Genomic DNA, 26,186 nt, shown 5'->3' with positions numbered 1-26,186 from the left:
GCTATGAAAGCAGAGGCCTCAAGAGATTTACCTGAGTTTCTATACAGAATGTAGCAGGATGTTGGAGTCACATCTAATCTACTTCTTATCACTTCAAGCATTCTATCTATTGCACTATGCTTTTATTTTTAAATTGCAACTTTATTATCTCTATTAATATCCCTACAAGATTATGATCAGTGTGTTTGCTAGTAAGTCTTCTTTTATGTTCATAATTCTATGATATAGTTTGGCTAAAAGAGTCTCTTTTTTTGGTGTATCTAATAGAGAAGCTTAATTTTTCATCAATATTATTATCTGATTAAATTCAGTTATTATTTGCAATAGAAATAACAATTTATGTGCCAAATCATCAGAGGCAAAATGATGTATTTGGATTGTAGAAAAGGAATACTAACTTAATTATAATGATACAAAGTCTAATAGGTAGAACCCTGGAATAAATTACAAGCTTGGGATATACTTTCCAAATAATCATAAAAATGTAATTAAGATTGCATTTGAAATTTATAACAGTAGTATAGATTTGTTATGTTTCTTAAACAGAATGTTGCTTAATTTCTTTTTTGAGGAGGGTGTCACCAAATGTTTTCATTCAGTGGAAGGTCCAATTTTTTGGAATTGATTATGGGTGTATACTTATTCTACATAAGACATATTAAGAAGAACTATTCTTCATTTGAGTATTTAATCATCTTGCTAAGAGTAATGCAAATGGAAGTTTGAAATAAGCTACAATCATTAAATATTAGTGATAAGTGACTATGTTTTTGATATTATATGGTATTAAAATTGATCTTTGACGTTTAAGACATTGAATTTCTTATTTCCTACAAGGATATGAGTGCACTCCCTTCCCATTCCATCTCCTTCTCTCCCCCCCCCAAAAAAAATGTTATTTTTATCTCTCTTGGCAAAATGGTTACTTTTTCATCAGTATATAACATTGTACTTTCTTGGACTGTATAAGAAATGAATGGTCACTATATTTAATTTTACTTCATTGAATTTTCTTACTCTGATGCCCTTGCTAATTCAGGACTGTGTAAATTCTTATCATAAGTTTGCCTAAAGTTTTCAGGAAAGTATTAAATATTTCATAAAAGAAGATAGTTACATAGTTGCCATATGCCAGTCACCATTTTTTCAAATTCATGCATGTCCATACCTAAACAATATGATATAGGAAAGAACATTGGGCTGTTTAAAATGAACACTGTATGACTTCCAGCTAAGGCTCTTTGTGCTCCTATGTTTATTCTTGTATCGAATGGAGTTGATTAAATGTGTAATGACCACAGTGATGTAAAAGAAATTTTTGAAATGCTTCAAAATTTGATATTGAATCAGTGACCAATCATGACTTAAGAGAATTTCTGTTGAAGCATGTTGGTAGAATATGAATTATCTTTGCAGATATGGCTATGATTATTTTGCCTTTGTTATAAGGAAGATTTTACTTGGGGAATATATCCTGGAATCAAAGGGCAGTGTCAGTGACACAAAAGAAGGATCAATAAAACATCTGAAAAACAAATCAACAAAACTCCTTCCATATAAAGTTGTGGTGAGGCAAGCACTTGATAAAATTCAGAATGCTATGTAATGTGAATTATTGAGAATTTTGCAGTCCCAGGGCAGGACTTAATGCTATTTTCAATCACCACTCCTTTCCTTTCAGTTTTCTTGATCTTTTTTTTTCTTGGTTGGTTTTCTTTGAATGATTTTCTTAAAGCAGGAATCTAGCTTTGTAAGTCAATAAATTCTAGTGACTTCCTCTCAAAGATCAATTGAATATGTTCATGTTTGGCATTTAAAGCTCATTATAATCTGCTTGCAGTTATCTTTCCAATATAATTTCACCTAACTGCTTTGCCCTTACTACAATTGAGTCAGCTAGATATAATTGCTGTTGCTTACATGACCATCCATCTCCTAGTTCCCATGTTTTGGTGCTGGCTATCCCTCACATCTGGGATTCATGCTCTTTTTGCCTCTTATGAGCCCACAGGTTTTTTAAGTCTAGTCAAATACCAACATCTATTTTTGTAAAGCCTTTTTTAATCCTTCAAGTTGCTAGTGTTTTTTCACCCAAATTACTTTAATATTGTGTGAGTGTGTGTGTGTGTGTGTGTGTGTGTGTGTGTGTGTGTGTGTGTGTGTGTGTGTGTATGTGTATTTATACTCCTACTTAGACACACACACACAAACACACTCTGGTGCACAGAAAAATTGTCTTCTTTCTATACTGTAAGTTCTTAAAGGACAAGGGCTGTTTCCTCATGCTTTTTGTATTTCCAACATCACAGCAAGGTACTTACTCTGTAGCAAACTGATTCTTTTAATGAGTACATGTATTTGATGGGGGCTGAGATCCCTTTAAGATTCCTTTCTAATTGCCCAACCCATGGCTGACCTTGATTCACAAATTCTGGTGAAAGGCATCCTTTGAATATCTGGGCCCAGCCCCACTATCCCCTTAGCTTCCCCCAGCCCTCACCTGATCTGAGCTAACTGAAAAGCCCTACCCCCCAAGGGTTCTGCCCATTAACTTCTAGGTATAAAAGAAACGAGCCGGAATGCCCTCTTTGGCAGAGCCCTCCCAGCCAACACATTGTATCCTTCCAGCCATGTAAAGGTTCCTGCCCGCCCAGTGGCCACCTCTGGCCCTGGCGTCTTTCTGACTGAACTTTACTTCCAAACTTCTACAATAAACCTTTTATTTATCAATCTAGATTTTCGGGCCTGTAAATTCATTTTACAGGGGATACTGCGCCTCATGGGATTATCTTATTATCTATGCGCTGGCAAAGTGGGTTCCCCCTTTCCTTTCCCTCATTATATTGGCTGGCTGCCATATATACCTATTATGTCTTATCTAACTCTTGTCTCACACTGATACCCATGCCAGATACACTGTGTCACTAACTCCCTCCTCATTTGGCTTTCCCTATGAGATTCCTAGAAAGGTCCAGTGACCTTTTGTTCAGTTTTATTGGCTTAGCAAACTTTTTCATATACCTTCCAATCTCAGACCGTTATTTCCTTATTTACTAGAATCTTTCTCTTATATATGTTTGCTATATATTTTTTCATCAGTCAACTTTGTTACATACACTGTGTTGAACTCTAAGAGAACAAAACAATTTCTTCTGGGAAAATGGTGATGATGAAGTGATATTACATTAACATGACTTTAAGTAGGGGAAAGCCATTTGCAAATAAGCATCTTAATTCTAATTTCTTTCCCCGTAGAACATTATTAATTTGAAAATTATTAAAGTCAAGTTTTGTGTAGTCTTGATAAATATATATCACTTTAAGACTTGCATTGTTCATTATGCTCAATTAACAAGGTACAAAAAAGGGGAAGGGAATAATAATAAAAGCAAATATTCATATAGCACTGAGAGGTTTGCCAAATGCTTTACAAAAAATTATCTCATTTAATTCTCAAACAGTTTTGGGAAGTCACTATTATTATCATCCCTGTTTGATAGATGAGAAAACTGAGGCATACAAAGAATAACATTGTCATCATTAACATTAACATAAAGTCATTAACACTTTTCTCAGAGTTACATAGCTAGTAAATGTCTGCAGCTGGTTTTGAACTTAGGTCTTCTTGATTCTAACCCAGTCGGTGTACCCTGAGCTGCCCTAAGAAGATGAGGTGAAGAAAAAAAGACACTGAAAGTCAAGAAGGGGATACACAGAGTGAAGGAATTGAAGACATAGAATAGGGGAGACAGACTTAAATAAATGAATGGAGGGAAAATGTAGGAGAAGGTAGGGAAGGCAGGAGATGGAGCAAACTCAAGCAAGGTACACATAAATGAGGGAGACAAATAGGCAGGGAAGTGGATATGTCATTGGGGTAATGGGCAGAACCATGAGAGAGGGACAAATGACTAAACAGAAGAAGGGAAAAGTAAGTTCTGGCCTAAATAAATATTCAAGTCAGTTTTTTGATCAGGGCTGTGGGTTTTGTATTTGTACTACATTTCTGTTTACTTTAGGAATTAATTTACTCAAACCATAAATAATTCTTCAAAGTTTGCTGTTTTTGGAACACTGAAAATTATATTAGAAAAATAATTCACAGCTTCTCAAGAATTTAGTAATTAGAAAGATCAGAGACCTACATAACTGATATGATATTGTCTATAAGATTTGAAAATCACTGCCTATAAATTATTTTGTTTGAAAAAAGATGTACAGAGATAGCATCTTAGGGACTGGAAAAGCTAAGAAAGTTTTCTAAGGTAGATAAAAGATTGGGATAGAGATAATGATGATAACCTGCTTGGGGGAAGAGATGGAGCCAATAATACAATGGACTACAGTAGCTATGAGCTTTTGCCCCTCCCCCCCAAAAAAGACTTGGAAAAAAACCTGGTAAAGCATAATGGAGAAAATGTTCACTCAAAAGCAAAGTCTCTCTTCATTTTATTGCCAGTCCTGTAGCTATTTTAGCTATTCTGTAGCTATTTTAAGTTGTGTAATCTTTTTTGTTTGTTTCCTTATCTAAAAACTTTCAGTTATTGGTCTGGAAACCACAGAATTTTTATTCTAGCTTTGACTGTGCTTCCAACCTGTGTGACATTTTGCAAGTTATTTAACTTCTCTGGACCTCTCTGCTTTTTCAATAAAAAGAATTGATTGCTTGGTCTAAACACCTTTTCTTAAAAGAAATTTGAAGGTGGACTGGAATAAATAGATATGTGAAAATTATTTTTTAAAGCAAAAAAGCATAGTATAAATTTGATATTCTATATAAGATGACTAAATTTTTTTTTTCTTTCTGAGGCTAACAGTACACTGGAGACGAGTTTTGTGTGCTTTTGATTTAATTCTCTGTCTCTAGAAACAATAATTCAACCTTAGAAAGTTAACTGGTTTCAACAGTTAATCTTAGAACCTCTGTCTGATTGTTTTATTTAAATTTTTATACCTTCTGCTTCTACATCGCCTCTGCCACCAATTCTCTTCCACCCCACTCACTCTCCCAACCTGCCTGCATTTCAATATAGATACTATTATTAGAGATGTTCTGAACATTTTATTTGCACAGTGAGAAGAATTAGATTTGCAATTAGGTGATTTGAAAAAGTGGTTTGTGTTCAAGTAGAATATAGTTTCTGTTTTATCTTTTTTTTTTTTTAAGTAAATTTGCTTATACAAATGTCAAGATGATTATTATTTCATCAGTATTCCTCAAAAAATAAACACTTGGATGACATGATGGTATACTTAGAGAACCCCAAAGACTCTGCTAAAAAGCTATTAGAAATAATTCAGAATTTTAGCAAAGTTGCAGGATACAAAATAAATCCACATAAATCCTCAGCATTTTTATACATTAATAACACAATCCAACAGCAAGAGATACAAAGAGAAATTCCATTCAAAATAACAGTCGATAGTATCAAATATTTGGGAATATATCTACCAAAGGAGAGTCAGGAATTATATGAGCAAAATTATAAAACACTTGCCACAAAAATAAAGTCAGATTTAAATAATTGGAAAGACATTCAATGTTCTTGGATAGGCCGAGCGAATATAATAAAGATGACAATACTCCCCAAACTAATCTATTTATTTAGTGCTATACCAATCAGACTCCCAAGAAACTATTTTAATGACCTAGAAAAAATAACAACAAAATTCATATGGAAGAATAAAAGGTCGAGAATTGCAAGGGAACTAATGAAAAAAAAGTCAGAGGAAGGTGGTCTAAGTGTACCTGATTTAAAGCTATATTATAAAGCAACAGTCACCAAAACCATTTGGTATTGGCTAAGAAATAGACTAGTTGATCAGTGGCATAGGTTAGGTTCACAGGACAAGATAGTGAATAAAAATAGCAATCTAATCTTTGACAAACCCAAAGATCCCAAATTTTGGGATAAGAATTCATTATTTGACAAAAACTGCTGGGAAAACTGGAAATTAGTATGGCAGAAACTAGGCATGGACCCACATTTAACACCACATACTAAGATTAGATCAAAATGGGTCCAAGATTTAGGCATAAAGAACGAAATCATAAATAAATTGGAGGAACAGGGGATGGTTTACCTCTCAGACTTGTGGAGGAGGAAGGAGTTTGTGTCCAAGGGAGAACTAGAGACCATTATTGATCACAAAATAGAACATTTTGATTACACCAAATTAAAAAGTTTCTGCACAAACAAAACTAATGCAAACAAGATTAGAAGGGAAGTAACAAATTGGGAAAAAATTTTTACAGTTAAAGGTTCTGATAAAGGCCTCATCTCCAAAATATACAGAGAATTGACTTTAATTTATAAGAAATCAAGCCATTCTCCAATTGATAAATGGTCAAAGGATATGAACAGACAATTTTCAGATGATGAAATTAAAACTATTTCCACTCATATGAAAGAGTGTTCCAAATCACTATTGATCAGAGAAATGCAAATTAAGACAACTCTGAGGTATCATTACACACCTGTCAGATTGGCTAAGATGACAGGAACAAATAACGATGAATGTTGGAGGGGCTGTGGGAAAACTGGGACACTGATGCATTGTTGGTGGAGTTGTGAAAGAATCCAACCATTCTGGAGAGCAATCTGGAATTATGCCCAAAAAGTTATCAAAATGTGCATACCCTTTGACCCAGCCATACTACTACTGGGCTTATACCCCAAGGAACTACTAGAGAAGGGAAAGGGTCCTGTATGTGCCAAAATGTTTGTGGCAGCCCTTTTCATAGTGGCTAGAAGCTGGAAGATGAATGGATGTCCATCAATTGGAGAATGGTTGGGTAAACTATGGTATATGAATGTTATGGAATATTATTGTTCTATAAGAAATGACCAACAGGAGAAATACAGAGAGGCTTGGAGAGACTTACATCAACTGATGCTGAGTGAAACGAGCAGAACCAGAAGATCATTATACACTTCAACAATGATACTGTACGAGGATGTATGCTAATGGAAGTGGATTTCTTCAACATAGAGAAGAGCTAATCCAATTCCAATTGATTAATGATGGACAGAACCAGCTACATCCAGAAAAGGAACACTGGGAAATGAATGTAAACTGTTATTTTTACCTTCTGAATCCAATTCTTCCTGTGCAACAAAAAATTCGGTTCTACACACATATATTGTATCTAAATTATACTGTAATATATTTAACATATATAAGACTGCTTGCCATCTGGGGGAGGGGGTTGGGGGAGGAAGGGAAAAAATCTGAATAGAAGTAAGTGTAAGGGATAATGTTGTAAAAAATTACCCATGCATATGTACTATCAAAAAATGTTATAATTATAAAATAAAATAAAAAAAATTAAAAAAAAAATATTCTAGAAAAAAAAAAAATAAACACTTGCATATTCCTCATTCATTCTTGAATTAAGTCCATAGTTAAGCTATTTAATGCTTTTGTACTGTGTGGACAAGAGCTAAACAAATGGATGTGATTTTTTTTTTTCTCCTGGACAATGACTATTTGTAGATCAGTTGATAATTTTCTGATTACTCTTTGTTTCTTTCACTGATGATGAGAAACTTTGTATTTATAATGTAAACTGTGTTTCCCCAAAAATTTATCATTTGTTTATTTTTTGCTGGGGCAATTGGGATTAAGTGATTTGCCCAGGATTACAGAGCCAGGAAGTGAGGGCACATTTGAACTCAGATCCTCCTGACTTCAGGGCTGGTGCTCTACCCAATTACACCAACTAGCTGCTCCAAATTATGTTTTTTTTTTTTTTTTTTTTTTTTTTTTAATAAACTGCATTTAGAACCTTGTTCTTACCTATTCAATATAACTTTTTATATTCTGGACTTGTTTCCAAAATACAAAGTGATATTTGTTGTTTTTCAATAAACTAAATTACTGAAAATGAAAGGTGGGGAGTGGGGAGGTGAGGAGAAGTAAAGAAATTTATTTTTGCATCTGTATTACCAAGAGTTTGACAGTAAATGAATAATGATGGTATAAAAAATGTTCAAGGACAAAGATTATAGACTTGTAATTTTCAGTGCTGATTGGTCAATATGCTATAATTTTGAACATATTTCCTTTGGTGCCCAGGAAATCTGCAATTTTCTTTAATTTAGACATTCCTCAGTTTGTGAGGAGATGTCACCTTGAAGTGCCTATTTATAAAAGTACAAAACATGATCTAGCCTATAGTAGTTCTGGTTTAAGATTTCATTGGTGCTGATAAATTAAGCACCTTTAAAGAAGTTAAAGGTTATTACTTGAAGTAATTTAGTATAATGAGTCAACATTTTAACTTTTGGAAGGCTCATTTTTTGAATAATTTAATCAGTGTAAAGGGACCCTCTTGGTTTGATTTCATCCTTATATCTTCAAATAGAATTTGTGTGCCCTTCAAATGAATGATTTTCTGATCCAATTTTATTATTTCTAACTTGGGAGGAGAGTATATTGGATAGTGGATAAATAGTAAGTCTCTGAGGCAGGAGACTCAGGGTTCAAATCCTGCCAGGGTTATATGTTACTAATCTCTTATGTGTCATTAATCTCTCAGTGATCCAGACAACTCTTGAGACTACATACTGCAGAGAAGTAGTGTCTCTATGTATTAATAAAAAGAATTTCTTCTGGGAATTTTTAGGAGATCAATCCTATTATTGTTACTACTACTACTATTACTACTACTACTATTATTATTATTATTGTGTGAGACAATTGTAGTTAAATAGATGATGAGGTTTAGATTTGGGATACCCAAATGAAATTAGGGTTTCTGATAGTCAGGGAGTTTAAAAAGGTCTAGTGGTGGCACAAGAGTCCCCTGTAAAGGAATTTACAGACCTGAAAACCTAGATTGATAAAAGAGGTTTATTATGTGGATTGGAAGTAAGGTTAAAGTCTATTTAAGGAAATGGGTGAGAATAAAGAGAGGAAGACACCAGAAACAGTATTCAGTGGGCTGAGACTCTTGGTGTGTCAGGCATAGGGCTGGCATGTTTGGAGTCTCTGCAAAGAGAGGATTTTAATTTGGCTCTTTTTATAATGAGAGATTTAGCTAAAGGGGCCCCTGGGTGGAGTCCCAAATTGGCTCAAATTCCATGGGGGTTGGGACAAGTCCAGATCTCCTATTGGAATTCAAAGGGGTGTTTTTGACCAGGATTTGTCCCAGCTTCTTAAGTTGGTAATGCATTAGCTGGGAGGGGTTGGGAATCAGAAAGTAATAAATCAATCTGAAAGGACTAGTTTCTTAAAGGAACCACAACCTGCTTCATAACTTGCCCAGGGTTACACAGCTAGGAAATGTTCAATGTCTGAGATCAGATTTGAACTCATGTACTCCCAATTTCAGGGCTGGTGCTCTATTTACTGCTCTATCTACCTGCCCCTGGGAGTTCTTTATAACCATAAAATCCCAGTGTTCCTTCTTGGGAGTACTGGATTTTGGAGTCAAAGAACCTGCCTAGGAGAATGAGCTAACACCAATATTTCTTACATATATGATGTTGGGTGGCAATCCATTTAAGCTCTGGGAACCTAACTTTCCCCATATCTAAAATTAAAGGTTGCTTTCTTTTCCACTTCACCTTTATTTTCATCTATTTTGGGAGTTTCTTTTGAATAATTCTGTCTAGTAATGAAGATTTGAGATTAGTTTGAGAATTATAGTCTTACAGCATTGTGGCATTGATGGGGAATGGGCATGAGAGGTTAAATTACTTACCCAGGGGTCATGTAGCTAGTATAGTGGAAGCATACTTTCTGACTCATCATGGCTTTCTATCCATCACATAATGCTCCTGCCACCCTAATATTCTTACATCCATCAATGCAGTCTATAAGTTTCCTTCAATTCAATCTGGGATGAACAAAGTCAGCAATAAATCAACATGGCTGTTTTTCCACTCTCTATAGACTTCTAATCCTTCCTGTTTTATAATCAGTTGCTGAGTTTGCATTTCAATTAATTTACTACGTAAGTGCCTATGATGTGTCATGCATCTATCTCTCTTTCAGGTCCCCTAGGAACTGATCATTTAATATCTTCAAAATTGCACCAACTCCATCATGCCATGTGTATACCTGATCTTTCTGTTTTTCTTTTTTTTTAAGTTTTTAAAAGTAATTTTACTTTTTCATGAGCACATCTGGGATTATGATGTTAATGTCCAAAGCACTGTCACTGAAAGAAATAATTTGTTATAAAAATCTTGGCATTATCTTTTCTTCTAACATTCTCTTCCATAAGATTTTTCCAACAAAGTTTATATTCCAAACTGTCATGTTCTTGACTGTGATTTTTCATCACTTAGGAAAGCAATTACTGCCCTGGTAGCCTGGGCAGTTTTGGAACATTTTTTGGTTTCTTATGTGGTAGCTACTTTACTTTGTTAAGGAAATAGGGCTGGGCTTCGCATTATATTTGTTCTCATCCATTTCCAATTTTTTGGATTCAAAAGTTTTTGGCAAATTGATGAGGTTGGAATTGTTGCCTGCTATTTCTTTCATTTTTTTTTCTCTTGGCTTGGTTTTGATTTTGATCTTCACTCTTATATAATACAAAGCTAGCTAGGTCTCCAATGAAAATATATATCCTGTCTATTCTGTTATAATAGAATATATTTTTAAAATATTATTTGGTTTTCCCTATATAAAGCACATCGGGCTCTCTTCTTTTTTAAATTTCATGATACATATCCTGAGGAGCCTATAAGACTTTGTCCACTCTTATTTCTTTTTTTTTCTGAATGTATTTTTCCACTGTTTTCTCCTATGCTCACTTTTGTACTAAAACTATTGAGCATTAATGCTTATGATAATTTAATTTGAAGAATTTTTATAAAATTAATTTTTTTTCCATTTTCCTTCATACACCCATAATTTTTGTAGTCTGTATATTCAAAGATAAACAAAAAGGCTCCTGTCCATAAGGAACTTAAGTTTCTCTCATGTCTTGAGGGAGAGATATTGAGAGGAATTACAAAGTAATTTTAGGGACAGAGGAAAATCACTTATACCAGAAAGGCATTCCTGCTGATAGCAAAACTTGAAGGAAGCTTAGATGAAGAGTAAGGGGAGAAATACATAGACATTTTGGACCCAGAAATTGTATTGCATTTTTTTTTATGGTCTTTCTGTGAATGCTTATCATGAGCACTTCACTATAAACAGACCAAAAGTAGTGTGAAATCAGATTTCCTGTCAATCTAGGTGGCACTGTGTATAGAGTTCTGGGCCAGAGGTATGAAGATCCTTTTCCTGGATTCAAACCTGGTCTCAGACATTTACAAGCTGTGTAATCCTGACAAGTCACTTAACCTCGTTTGTCTTGGTTCCTCAATTGTAGAATTAGCTGGTGAAGGAAATGGCAAACCACTCTAGTGTCTTTGCCAAGAAAACCCCAAATGAAATCACTAAGAGTTGGGCCCAACTCAGAAACAACAAAATTCTATAATTACAATAAGGCTAGTTCCATTTTTTTGTCTCTCCAAGGAGTACTTTTGGTTCATCCTTCTATATTCATCTTTTTTTTTTTTTTTTTTTTTTTAAACTTTTGGTTTCATTTATTTTGAGGCTAATGGGGAGGAGGAAGGTAATAAGCATTTACATAGCTCTTAATATGTGCTACATACATAGTATTCTGAGTGCTTTACAAACATTATCTTATTTGATTCACCACCACTCTGTGAGGGAGATGCTATTGATAATAATATTTTGCAGTTTAGGAAATTGAGGCAGGCAGAGGTTGAGTTGCCCAAAGTCACAGAGGTAGTACAGGTCTAAGGTTAGTTATCTTCCTGGCTTCAGGCCAAGTACTCCATTCATTGCACCATCAGTTGCTTCTGTACAGAATAGATATGATTTAATTGCTTTTATATTTTGTCTCTTTGTTGTTTATTGGACAGACTGATATTTAGGGTCTCATTAACTTGGAAAAGTAGATGTAAAAATGTGATTGGTAGTTAACTAATTTTTTTGTTTCTACATCATTTGTCTATTATCAATGATTTAACAATTCATCTCTAAATTTTCATTTAAATTTACCTATCATGTATTTTACTTTTTATTTATGTGGTTAACAGATGAATTAATGTTTAAAAATAATCCAAAACTCTCTCCACCTTTCCTTCATTTTCTCTCTTTCCTTCTCTTTCCTCTTTTACCACTTTTGCTTTCTTCATGACTACTGCCAAGAAGCACTGAATTCTATTTTGTATTATTTTTTTTAATGTCTTATGGGTTTCCTTGGCTAAAGAATTCATTAGTAAGCAGCTAGATATTTGTGTGTGTGTGTGTGTGTGTGTGTGTTGTTGTTGTTGTTGTTGTTGTTGTTGTTGTTGTTGTTGTTGTTGTTGTTGTTGTTTATTGTTCTTGTTGCTATATATGAATCTCTTTCCTAATGGTAGAAGCTGGTGAATTTGTTCTAGTGCCATTTTAAAGAGAAACTAGGCTCCTCATCACTTTGTGATAGAGAAATTGAATAGGATTTCTTGAAAATCATGGAATAATTATAATAAAAGTAATGTACTTAAGTTCCTTAATTTAAAAAAAAAATGAATTTTCTGCCTGAAGCTTGTGGCATAGGTAGTACACATATTATTGTTTCCATTTTTTTAGATAAAGTTGAGGCTCATTGGTAAAATGACTTGCTCAAGATCATATAACTAGTAGATGTCAGAGCTGGGATTTGAAGGCAAGTTTTGCTGTAGTAGAAGGAGGTTACATTTTATCTTGGCTTATTTGAAACATTTGTAATCAATTTTATGTTTTTCAGTTGGGTGGAAAACTTTGGACATGAAGGTCTTGGGTTATTGCTGGATATTTTGGAAAAACTGATAAATAGCAAAATGTAAGTATTATTGACATTATTTTATCTATATTGTAAATCTATTTATTATTATAGTATTTCTCCTGTCATTCCAGCCAGGAAAAAATTGTGAAGAGGAGTCAACACAAAGTTATACAATGCTTGAAGGCTTTGATGAACACGAAGGTAAGAGAGTCTCAGAAAGTGGATATAGAAATGTGAATGGCAGTTTACTCATCTTTTGTTATCCCCACATCATTTGTCTTTTTCCTTGTGTGGGTGTTTGACTACAGCTTGCTCTACTCAAAGTTCAGTCAGCCATCTAAAGAAATAACAATTTCAACTAAAGGAACTAGTATCTGGTTGTGTTCTGCTGACCCAGAAGCTTCTTTGGATAAAGCTTTTAATAGTTTTAGGCCCAATCTCTTCATTGTTAAAGCTTTTTATTTTCAAAACATATACACGGATAATTTTTCAACGTTAATCCTTGTATAGCCTTGTGTTTCAAATTTTCCCCTCCTTTCCCTTACCCCTATCCTAGATGGCAATTAATCCAATATATGTTATACATATTAAAATATATGTTGAATCCAAAATATGTAAACATATTTGTACAGTTATCTTGGTGCACAAGAAAAATCAGATCAAAAAGGTAAGAAAATGAATAAGAAAACAAAATGCAAAAGAACAATAACAAAAAGAGTGAGAGTGCTATGATCCACACTCAGTTCTTGCAATCCTCTCTCTGGGTATAGATGACTCTTTTCATCACAAGATCATTGAAATTGTAGACCCAATCTCTTAATTTGCTAGAGTATGGTTTGCGATTTGAGGGAAAGTGCCATTATCTGACCTTATCGGTTATTTCATCTTATTGTTCTCATCTATTAAAAAGATTCCTGTGTGATGCATTGCATATGCTTCTATTTTTCTGCTTAGTACTTTGCACATAAACCTTTAAAGATTGCTTGTTAAATTCAATTTATTGCTTTTGTTCATTGTCACTGTTCTTTCTTTTTCACATAAGCATGAAGAGATAGTTCTTTTCCTTTTAAACCTTTTAATCACATCATTATCTTAATCTGTTTTTTTCTCATTGATTTTAATATGACAATCACATTTCATCCTTATCTCAGATCATTTCAGTTCAATGATAAATGCTTAGAATGCATATTACTTATGGTTATAATAAGCCATTCTGATTAGATAAAATATTCTTACAAGGAGAGATTGTTACTATTGGTTGACTTTCCTTGCTTACAGACATTGTATTGAAAATCTTAGTTGCTAGGGCAGTGGAATGGGACATGAAAATGGTGACACAGTACTTGTCTAAGTACTTAATCTACCCTAAGTAGATTTAAGCAATAAGGGATAGCTGCTAAGGTCTTTGCTACTTGTACTGCTATAGTAATATTCTATAAAGTCTTCCAAAGTCTGCTTTTCTTTTCTATAATCTGTTTTTCATGCCATTGTAGATTTAGTTTCCTAGAAGGCAGTCACTGGGTTTTTAGTCCCTGGGCTCTTTAATTTACTATCTCAGGCACATGGGCAGGAAAGCTATAGCCTTTTTGACTTTTAATTTCTTCATATATGAAATGTACAAAAGAGATGATTGGATCATACCAGATAAGTCAAAGTCATTTTGTAAGTGAAACTTATGATGTTAGGGTAAATTTTAAATTATTATTATTTTTCTTAAAGGAGATTTTCATCTTAGAGTTCATGGTAGAACAAGAGCAAAAATGAAATGTTAGCCTATGTGTTATTTAATGTAAATCTGCTTTGGATGACTTTTTAAAAGCCAGAAAATTTAACATTAGTGTTTTCAAATAAATTTTAGTATGGTTTGGAAAGAATTATGGGAGAAGAAAAGTGTCTGTCCTTATTGGCAAAGGCCATGGACCCTCAGCAAGCCAACATGATGGTGGATGTTGTTAAACTTCTTTCTGCAATATGTATTGTTGGAGAGGAAAATGTGTAAGTATTCCACTTAGAACATTAGAAAAAAACAATTTAAATTTTATTTTACTTGATTTAATAATTTTATAAAATATTGAATATGAAATCTATCATTTAAATTGTTGCATTATCATGAAATTAAATGAGTGATTAAATTAATTTGTTTGTTATAAAATGTTACAGTTTACATCTCTATCTTTCTGTTTTACTTGTGTGAAAACTTTATCCTTGAATAAATATTCTGTAACTTTTTTAGATTTGTGTAAAATCATACAGCTAAAATTTTTCCTATAGTTATGATATGCTTTAAATAAACTTATATTATTCCCATCACAATCTAAAACTTGCTTCTTTATCATTGAAAAAACAAAACAAAACAAACTTTTTTTTTTGCCAGGTATTATCTGACTCTATATCTTGAATTGGCATTACTTTTGTCTTTGATTTAATGTAATATTTATTTTGAGAGATGTCCATATAAGCTAGTATATTTAATTTTAAGAATACTGCTATTTAGAAACCTGAATTATAAGAATATTATTGAAATGTTAAATTTCAATTAGCCCACTGTGTAGAATGAAGTGCTTCTACTTATCACTAAGAGTTTATAAAGAACTAATACATACATGGATAGAGGAATACTTCTGTGATCTTTGAGTATATTAGATATACTAGATATATTGAACTTCAGAAGGAATAACTGAATATTTTCTTTTTTATAAGAGTATTTACATTGGCATAGAGAGAGCTAGAGACTGAATTATAAGACTATGGAAATCTTATTGATTCCAAAGGAATACAGTTTTCATTCTTATACCAAATGCTTCTTAGAATAAAATTGTATTTTTCACTTGTTTTGAAGATTTAAAAAAAAATACATACAAGTAATTGTGTGATTTTAGAGTTTAACAACATTTTTGTTTGGATTTATATCATGGACTGAGGATATTAGCTGAAGAAATGTATTATAACTATAGTAGTTAAATGGGAAAATCTGTTACAAATTTAAAAAATAGAAACTCTTCAAAAATACAAGAACAAATTGACATAGCATATACAATGATTTTACCTTAGATTGTTAGCAAAGCTGAAATTTGAATTAGAGTCTTTTGATTACAATTCAGTATTTTTTTCTCAATACACTATGCTGCCTCATCTGCACTATAAATGTATGGTACATCTAATTATAGAATAAAACCATAAAAAATTATAAACCATTGTTATACATTTTTTGTTTTTACATATATACATATATATTGCATACATATATACATGTGTATATATACACATATATACATGTATATGTGTACGTACACATATACATGTATACATATACATGTAACCATTTATATTACTGTAGTAATCTCTTAAGAGATTAATTAATCTCTTAATCTCTTCTAAAAAGATAATCATTTGCTTTCTATATAGAATTAAACATTTAGTTGGATAATTTTTTTTCATAGTGTTTATTCTGTATATGTTCAGTCACTTTAATGATATAAATTTCAGTTTAATAATGCAGATAATTGATTTGTAATTTTTAATAGCCTTGAAGAAGTTTTAGAAGCCTTAACTACAGCTGCAGAAGAGAAAAAAATCGATAGATTTTCTTCGATTGTAGAAGGTCTTCAGGAAAATTCTGTTCAATTGCAAGTATGTGGCTTATTTCTATTTTAAAGATTACAAGATTTCTATTTTTGATTTATGAAGTTTTTCTTTCGTATAAGTTTCTATTTGAAATATAATAGATAAGTTTAATGTAGTAAGTTTCTATTTGAACATTTGCTTTACCATACAAAGTAATTTTTTGCATTTATGTGGCCAGTAGAAATTTCTGTTTTTAATGGCAGTCGAGTCCTAAAAGAAGAATCAGTCAAAGCAATAATGTATAAAGTATTATACCTTTAATTATTATCTTTTATATCTCATGGCAAAGAAGGAATATGGTCAAAATTGGGTCATCTGTGGACATAGAGGCAGTAGATACAAAGGAGAGGAATTTACGTCCCTTAACTAAAGGGGAAAGAACAGAGATACAATTAAGCCGAACTCACAGGAAGAAGGTTGCCAGGTTCTAGCAATGGGAAGAACATGGTTCATTGATAGTACTATAAGAAACTCCTCTTGGAGGATCTGCAATCCATGCAGATTGTAATAAAAGTCTTCTCAGGCTTGGATTTAATCAGTTCCATATCATGGCAATTGATTTGTTCCATAATGGTTAAAAGATTTTATAGAAATGGGGAATCTCCTCACTAAAAGCTTCATAAGTAATTTAAGGGTATGTAATAAGTTCATATTTGGATAGTTCTTCAAAATCTGCAGAATATCTTACTTGATATAACCCTGTGGCATAGACAATACAAATGGTATACCCATTTTACAGATAAAAGGATATTAGGTTTTGAGAAGTGAATTGAATCATCTGTCATCACACTGCTAATAAATGTCACAAATGAGATTTGAATTCAGCTCTTTTGATTAATGCACATGTGGCAGAATTTCAGTAGATAAAGGGACTAGAAAGTATCTGGAGAGAGAATTACCTACACGTAGGAAATAATGCAAACTAATGCTGTTAGGCAGAAAATTTGGGACATGGCTCAGGAGGTGACAAATAGAGGAGGTAACTGTACTATATATGTAGATTATGTGGAGTGGTTTTGAGGTAAGGCTAAAAAACAGAATGCCACCATATTGTAGAAGATACTGAATGCCAGGTTAAGACATCAGAACCTTTTCCAGATTTCTAGGAAGCCAGTGAAGGATTGTGGAAGAAGTGATATGGCCAAGGTTATGCACAAAGATTTAGCTGGCATGGATATGATTATTATTGTAGAGGAGAGTGAAGGTTGGAGTAGCACTTAGCAGGTTATGTTGCAGTAGTACAGGAGAGTAATGAGGATTGGTGGAAAATATTCAAGAAATATTAGGGAAAAGGCAGCCTCTGACACTTAATACTTCTTAAATATGTGACCTTGGGCAAGCCACTTAACCCCAATTGCCTCAGCCAAAAAAAAAAAAAAAGTATTTAATTCACTTCTTTCATGAGGTAGGACTGCTGTTGCTATTCCTGTTATCAGGAACAAATATGGAATAATTGTTGAGAAAAATAAGGTGTTAAATATATAGGGATTTAAAGTGGACACCATTTGTATTTTTAAATCATTGCCTTTAAGATAAATATGTGATATAAAAAGAAAAAATAATGCTGCTGACAGAAATTCTAAAGGTGGAATAGGCTTTAGGGAAATGATTAATTTTGAACCTATGGAATTTGAGGTACCAATGGAACATCTAAGTGGAAATACTGATAGGTATTAGTGCTTCTTCTTTTTTTTTTTTTTTTTTTTTTTAATTATAGCTTTTTATTTACAAGATATATTACAGCATTGACCTTTGCCAAGCCTTTTGTTCCAATTTTTCCCCTCCTCCCCACCCCCTCCCCCAGATGGCAGGTTGACCAATACATGTTATATATGTTAAAGTATAAATTAAATACAATATATATAACTTGTGAAGGAAATAAAAAATGAAGGCAGACAAAAAATAGAGGGATTGGGAATTCTATGTAGTGGTTCATAGTCACCTCCCAGAATTCTTTCACTGAGTGTAACTGGTTCATCTCATTGTTGAAGATGGCCACATCCATCAGAATTGATCATCATTATAGTATTGTTGTTGAAGTATATAATGATCTCCTGGTCCTGTTCATTTCACTCAGCATCAGTTCATGTAAGTCTCTCCAAGCCTTTCTGAAATCATCCTGGGTCATTTCTTTTTCTTTTTTTTTTTTTTTTAATTTTATAATTATAACATTTTTTTGACAGTACATATGCATAGGTAATTTTTTTTTTTTTAAACAACATTATCCCTTGTACTCCCTTCTGTTCTGAATTTCCCCCCTCCTTCCTTCCACCCCCTCCCCTAGATGGGATGCATTCCCATACATATTAAATATCTTATAGTATATCCTAGGTTCAATATATATGTGCAGAACCAAGTTTTGTTGTTGTTTTTGCAAAGGAAGAATTGGATTTGGAAGGTAAAAATAATCTGAGGAGAAAAACAAAAAATGCTAACAGTTTACACTCATTTCCCAAGTGTTCCTTTTCTGGGTATAGCTGATTCTATCCATCATTGATCAATTGGAATTGGATTAGTTCTCCTCTATGTTGAAGAAATCCACTTCCATCAGCATACATCCTCATACAGTATCATTGTTGAAGTGTATAATGATCTCCTGGTTCTGCTTGTTTCACTCAGCATCAGTTGATGTAAGTCTCTCCAAGCTTCTCTGTATTCCTCCTGTTGGTCATTTCTTACAGAACAATAATATTCCATAATATTCAGGTATTGGTACTTCTAAGACTAATTTGTAATATTAGTATTAGAAAAGATTGGCTGTGAGACCATTCAATGTAATGGATTACTTTTTAAACCATGGAACACTAGAGGATACACCAAATTGAGTGAAAATAAGATTCCTGCCTTGTTAACATTAATAAGAGAATGTGACATAATCACCAGTTTCTCTAATGCAAAATATAAGTACATTAGAAAGTTAAAATGCATTTTTTCACTGTATCAATAAGATTATAAATAATTTTTAGGTGCTCAAGTTAGTTCACAAAAGCATATTAATATAAGTAATCCATATCATAGCTATAATGCAACACACGATATTATAAAACAGTTGAAAATCACCATTTATAATATGACTGCAAGTACAATAATTATGGCAATGTCTGGTGAGAAGTCAGGTACTAGGAATTCTCCAAGCCCCTCCACCTATGATTTCTTCCTGTCCTTCCCTTTCTCCCCACAAATTGAAAAATTTATATACCTCTTGCTTCTAGTGTTAACTAGGCAGTGTCCAATAATTATCTGTTTCCCAATTGGAAAACTAGTTCCAATAAATGTGCTTTGCCTGAGAATGTATTAAATGCCATCTCATTCTCTAGTTAAAGCCTATTCTTCCTTTAGAATTTCTGTCAGCAGCATTATTTTTTCTTTTTTTATTATATCACATACTTATCTTAACAAGGCAATGATTTAAAAATACAAATGGTGTCCACTTTAAATCCTTATTGCCTGTAGGATAAAATAAAACCTTCTTTATTTGTCATTTAAAAGCCTTTTGCAATCTGACACAACCTATCTTTTATCTATGTTTTGCAGCTAGAAAACCTTGGGACTTTGAGAATTTAAGTCAGTTTAGTTGTGTTTTTACAGTTCCTAAGTGTGATAGATAGAAGCTGAATGCCAGTCTATTCGCTCCACCCTAGTGAAGCATGGTGAGCCAAATCTTGGGTTTAGTGAAGATCTTGTTGGCAAATTTGGAGCAAATGCAGGTGGTTGAGAGATAAATGGGAGGAGAAGGATTGGAAGCAAGAAGTGGCTGTGAAGTGAGAAATATTACATTGATTTGAGGGGGTGATAGAGCAATGAAATGGTTTGTTCCTCCTAATCTCCACTCCTCAGAAAAATATGTGTGCATATTTATAACAACAAGGAGAGAAGAAATAGGTAAGGAGAGATTGAAGGATGAAGGAGAGTGCTTGGCCTAGCCAAGGAGAAAAGCCATAATTCTTCAAACAAAATAAAGAAAGACAGAATTACAGAATGATAAAGAGTTTTCATGGGGTAGAGTTATAAAGAAGGTTTTCATGGCATATGACTTATTTTTCTTAGTGAAGTGATAGTAGTCCTCTAGTAAAAGTCAGGAGATAGTTTTGGGCGCTTGATGAAGGTTAGAGTGCAAGTCAGAGTCTGGGCGTTGGAGACTGGTTGAATAAATAATTCAATTGCATTAATGCAATGATATATTATTTCACATTATGAATATGAAAAATTTAGAAGATCCTTTCAAGATTTACATGAATTGATACAGAATGATTTAACATAGTCAAGAAAACAATTTATACTATGACAACAATAATCACTACCATTTATTATAGTGATTTTAAGGGTTGCAAAACAATTTACAATGTTGTTTCATTTGATATGCTTGGTGTAGTACTTGGCAAATAGTAGGCACTTTATAAATGCTAGTGACTTGCCCAGGGTCACACAGCTAGGAAGTGTTAAGTGTCTGTGACCAGATTTGAACTCAGGTCCTCCTGAATTCAAGGCTGGTACTCTATCCACTGCGCCATCTAGCTGCCCCCTGCTAGTTATATAAATTGACAAATGTACATAGAATAAGAAGTTGAAAACCTACTGTTATTGTTCTTTGACTATAAAACATTTTATTAGATAGAACAAACTGCATCCGTAAAAATTCTGCTCCAAAAAATTGTCTCCATTGCATGTCAAAATTTATGAGATTTCTTGAAAGATATAACAACAGAGGTAACCTTTTTTTATAACTCTCTGATCATTAATATCATACAATGCATAAAACAAAGCTACATATCTTTGCCAAAGGAAATAATATACTATTATAGAGGAAACAGTGCTGGATACAAAACAGAAAGGGTGGTGAAGGGCTCCATATGCTGTTTGCACAAGAAATTGTAATGATTATATCAAGCCCTAGAACATTGGAAAGCCTTGTAAATGAAATATATCTTTAAGTGACTTTATTTTCCATATAGGAAAAAAACCTCAATATTTGGATAAGAACACTGTTTTATCCATCAATACATATATCTTAGACAATCAGTCCTTTGGACTTGTTTTGAAAAGGAAAACAATAGTAGGCTAGATTAGCTTGGAAAAGGTCAAAGTTCTTTGAGGAACACCATGTTTCTCTCAATGCCCCAATTTTTATCTTTCAATGCCCCGATGTTTTTCAAATTTTGATGTATGGTAGTGGAACTCCATAATTTTAAAGTTGAAATTGAGGTTAATCTGAAGAATGGTAGGCTCTCATTAAATGCTTGGGATGGATAGATTTTGTTCAGTATCTGAGCTTCAAACTTGTTTATGCATCTGCCTATAAAATATTTCTATCTGGACATGATTCAAGTATCTTAAATTTCTCTTTGTTTAAAACAACTTTATTATATCTGTTTCATTGTTCCATATATCCTGCTTTTCATCTTCATAACATTGCCTGCCATCTTTGATCCTGTCATAGTTGTCAGTTACCATATTATGGTTAGTAAAGTTCTGCACTATTTTATTCCTTTTATTTATTGTATTTCCAATACAGTTTTCTAATATTGGCTCTTATTACCCATTCCTTGGACTCTTACGATAAATTTTTAATAATTCTTTTCTAATTTGAATAATCTAGTTCTGCTTATAATAATATGATAAATAATCTAATTTTAGTTATCCTCTCCTGGTCTTTCTTCTTATGTGTATATATACATTTTTATTCATATCCTTTTGTTTTTCTATCATCAATTCTACATCCATCACCTATTCTACATCTTAAATTCCTTAGCTTTGTGAATAAGTGAAGGGAGAGATACTTTTTTGCATGTCTTCTTTGGGACCAGGCTTGTAATTTCTCATTACTCCTTCCTCCCTATTACCAAACCACACTTATAACAAATATGAACAACTAAGCAAAGGCTGTGTTTGACAAATGTCTAATCTCTCTCTTAAGAAACCATTATCATGCCTCAGCCTTAGATTTCTGAAGTCATGATTTTTATTATTATGCCTTAACTTTGATTCCTTCTAATCTATCCTTCATACTCCTATAAGAAACATTTTCTTTATGTGTAGCTCTCATAATATTATTTCTCTGCAATATTTTGCCTCTTTAGTAAAATTCCCTCTCTTCTTTCCATAGTATCCTTCTGCTCATTTCTCCCTTTCTTGAAGTTCCCTTGAATTTAGAAAACTTTTCTTTCTTATCTATCTAAGCATTTCTCTTTGTTCAGTCAGTACTCAAAATAAGGCAAATACTCAGGTAATAAATGGTTTTTGATGCTTGATCCTCTTCTGGATTGTTTTAAACCTTTTGCTAGTTTTATTTACATAAGAATATAAAAAAACCCAAACCTTTTGCTAGTTATTTACACGAGATTTTGAAAAGAAAATAGTCACTATATCCTAATTTTACTGCAATTGTATTTTTAAATGACTATTAGAAAGATAATTTTGTCTTTAATTTTTAAACTAAACCTTTTAGTAATACTAATCATAGAAGTAAATCTCTGCTTGCTCTTTATTGCATCTTGTGTGTTCTCTTTTGTATTGCTTTTTTCCCCTCCAATACCCATTAAAAGGTTGTATTGATTCTTTTTTCTTTTTCTCTCTACCCATTTTCCATTTTTCCTTCAATAAAATACCTCCATGTAATAAACATATGTAGATAGGCAAAACAAATCAATGTACTTTCTGAAAATGCATGTCAATTCCATATTTGTCATCTATCCTCTTTCTGCTAAGGAAATGGGAAGTTTTTAGGGGCTAATCTTTGTCTTTTGAAATTGTAATATGTGACTTTTTTTTTACTTTAAAATTTTTTTAACAATAGCTTTTAATTTTCAAAATATATGCAAAGATAGTTTTTAGCATTCACTGTTGCAAAATCTTGTATTCTAAAATTTTCTCCCTTCCTTCCCCTTCCCTCTTTCTCCTAGACAGCATATAATTAAACTTCTAAAATCTTTCAACTTTATTTTTTAAAATATCATTGTTATTATCATATGATTTGTTCTCCTGTTCTACTCTCCAAACTTTTCCAAAATTTTCAGAATCCATACAACCTAAAGCACAAACACACATAAAAATTGAGATAGCATATTTATATCAAAAAAACACAAATATAGTATACAGGTTCATTTAGGCAAAATTGTTACCCAGTTGAATAAAATGACTAGTTTGATTGCATGTCTGACTTGCCTTATTTTCAAAATAACATTTTATGTGAGCAAAAGATGTCAAATTACAGAATTATGTTAATCATATCTTAAGGCACAATTCCATTTCATTTTATTCATATAAAATAATTTACCTAGCCAATCTCCATTGATAGGCAGCTATTTTGTTCCCAATTCTTTAATCTTATGACTATAAGCATCCTTCTACATACAGATCTTTTCTGTCTATCCTTGATTTCCAGAATGACTGGCCCAAAGGTTGTTTACAATTTAGTGACTTTTAGGTTATAGTTTTTAAAAAAAATTTTTTTGATAGTTGCATCAATTCAGAACTCTGTTTACAGTATACTATTTTTTAAAAATAATCTTTTCAATTCTTTGTTTTTATCATTTGTCATCTTAATCAGCTAGTTTAGATTTTAGTATATTCAGATAATGTAATAAATGCTAGGGATGTGAAATGGCACCTGAGAGTTGTTATAATTTGCATTTATCTCATTTTTAGTATCTTGTAGCATTTTTAATTTCTTCATTTGAGAAGATACTTTCTCTTCTATTGGCATTTAAAGCTTTCTGAGCCATAAAGCTCTAACTCATTGTGTTTGCCTACTGGGATTTAATATTTGGGTAAGATATTTCCATTCTAAGAATGGATTTTTATAATAGAGTAGCTATCTCTGATTGTTGTGTAAAAGAAAAAAAAATAAAAAAAAAATGTTTAGAGTTTTTTGTTGTTCATGTTTCAGTCGTGACCAACTCTTCCATTTGGGGTTTTCTTGGCAAAAAATACTGGAATGGTTTGCCATTTCCTTCTCCAACTCATTTTTACAAATGAGATAACTGAACCAAATAGGGTTAAATGACTTGCCCAAGTTTATACTCCTATTAAGTATGTGAGGCAGGCTGAATTTGAACTCATATGCTGTCCCATGTTCAGATGTAATTTTCACTAAAATATTTTACCTAAAATTAGGATTATTTAAATCTTTGGTTCTGTAATGAAAGTGGGACTACCACAGTTTTTGTAAACATTAGATATTTTAACATTTTCCTTGTTAACCATAATTCTCTTGATATTTTCTATTGTAGGTAGCTTGTATGCAACTCATCAATGCCCTTGTTACATCTCCTGATGATTTAGATTTCAGACTCCACATCAGAAATGAGTTTATGCGCTGTGGATTGAAACAAATACTGCCTGTAAGTGCCCTACAGTTTCTGTTACAAGTCTTTGAGCTTTTTAGTCTTTAGTCTTAGGATATTTTCATATTCTTAAAAATTATTGAGTGCTCCCTAAAGAATTTTTGTTTATCTGAATTTTGTTTATTGATATTTAGCATATTAGAAATTAAAATGTCTTTCTACTATTTTGAAAATACTTTTTGATCTTGCAGACACATAGGGGATCTGAAGGACACTCAGGAGGCCTTAGGATATGCTTAGAGAAATATTGTATTAGGTGACTACTTGAATGGAAAAAGAATTAGATAAAAAGTGTCCCTTATTTGGTTTTCTTGGGGTGTCAGGGGCAGCCTTCTTTTCACTTTAATAATCACCACAAGAGTAGCCAGGGGTTAAAGTCCAAATCCTTTATTATCTCTTTCAAAGTCTTGTCTCCTTTCCCTGGATCCCGGTTAGCTTTCTTAAAGGCCTTCCGGAATCTTGGTTTCAGTGGAGAAGTGCAGAAGGCCAACCCAGCCACCAGGAGCCTGACTGAAGATGGAATTGAATCTCTCCCTGCCTCCCCCCTGGCTTCTATGCTCCACTCTGAGTAGAAAACCAATCATTATATCACTAGGAAACCATTATTTGTTGCAAGATAAATCAATCATATTGAACTTAGGGAACTATTAAGCATCATGCTAAACTAGATAACCATTGTCTTATCAATTCCACTGAATTAGCACCTTGTAAGAATCTTTGTTTCAAGTTCAGAGTTCTGGCCCATAACAAAAAAGCCTCTTAGAAAAAAAATAATTTGCCATAATATGAAGACTTATCTTTGTTTTTTAAAATTTAGCGCTTTTTTTTTTGGGTGGGGTGGGGCATAAAATGTACAGTTTAGGACAAATCAATTATAGTCACCCAAAAGTAATTTTTAAAAATAGCATTCTTAATTGATTATTTAATACCATTGTTGGAAAGAATACTCTACTTAGAATTACCAATGATTTGTAATTAATTCTTTTACAGAATTTGAAATATATAAAAAGTGATAGTTTAGATATCCAACTTAAAGTATTCGATGAACATAAGGAAGAAGATTTTATTGAGTTCTCTCATCGTTTAGAAGATATTAAAGCTGAACTTGAATATCCTTTTTTACTGAAATAAAAAGATTTCTTTTGAACATTAAAAATTGGAATTTTAAAAATTATTGCTTTCTTTGAAATTTAAATTTAAAGAAATACAATAGAACAATAGTTGGGAAAGAACCCTAAAGACAATATCAGTGATACATTGTGCTTTTAATCTATTGGTTTGAGTGACTATTTATTTGGCCCCTTGAGAGAAAGATCATTAACTGCAAATTGTCAAAATTGGACTAGAACCTGGTTCTAATGTACCTTTGTTTAAAGGAAATAAAGAATTAAATTTTGTTAGTTTTTAAAAATCCAGTATTTTTATCAAGTATATTATATTTC

General features: G+C 32.6%; 1 protein-coding gene across 2 annotated transcripts in view; it reads left to right on the top strand.

Annotated features, from left to right (window-relative positions):
- DIAPH3 (diaphanous related formin 3) overlaps positions 1-26,186 on the top strand; it is a 424,016-nt gene that overhangs the window by 114,390 nt on the left and 283,440 nt on the right. For both annotated transcript variants that reach the window (XM_074299215.1, XM_074299214.1), the window contains 6 exons: positions 12,761-12,835; positions 12,910-12,979; positions 14,637-14,773; positions 16,303-16,408; positions 24,631-24,741; positions 25,735-25,853. In XM_074299215.1, coding sequence (XP_074155316.1) covers positions 12,761-12,835; positions 12,910-12,979; positions 14,637-14,773; positions 16,303-16,408; positions 24,631-24,741; positions 25,735-25,853 — 618 coding nt within the window. The remainder of the gene's footprint in view (positions 1-12,760; positions 12,836-12,909; positions 12,980-14,636; positions 14,774-16,302; positions 16,409-24,630; positions 24,742-25,734; positions 25,854-26,186) is intronic.

The sequence above is a fragment of the Sminthopsis crassicaudata genome, chromosome 3 (genome assembly GCF_048593235.1).
Source record: "Sminthopsis crassicaudata isolate SCR6 chromosome 3, ASM4859323v1, whole genome shotgun sequence".
Lineage (NCBI taxonomy): Eukaryota > Metazoa > Chordata > Mammalia > Dasyuromorphia > Dasyuridae > Sminthopsis > Sminthopsis crassicaudata.
This window is presented reverse-complemented; position numbering and strand designations above follow the sequence as displayed.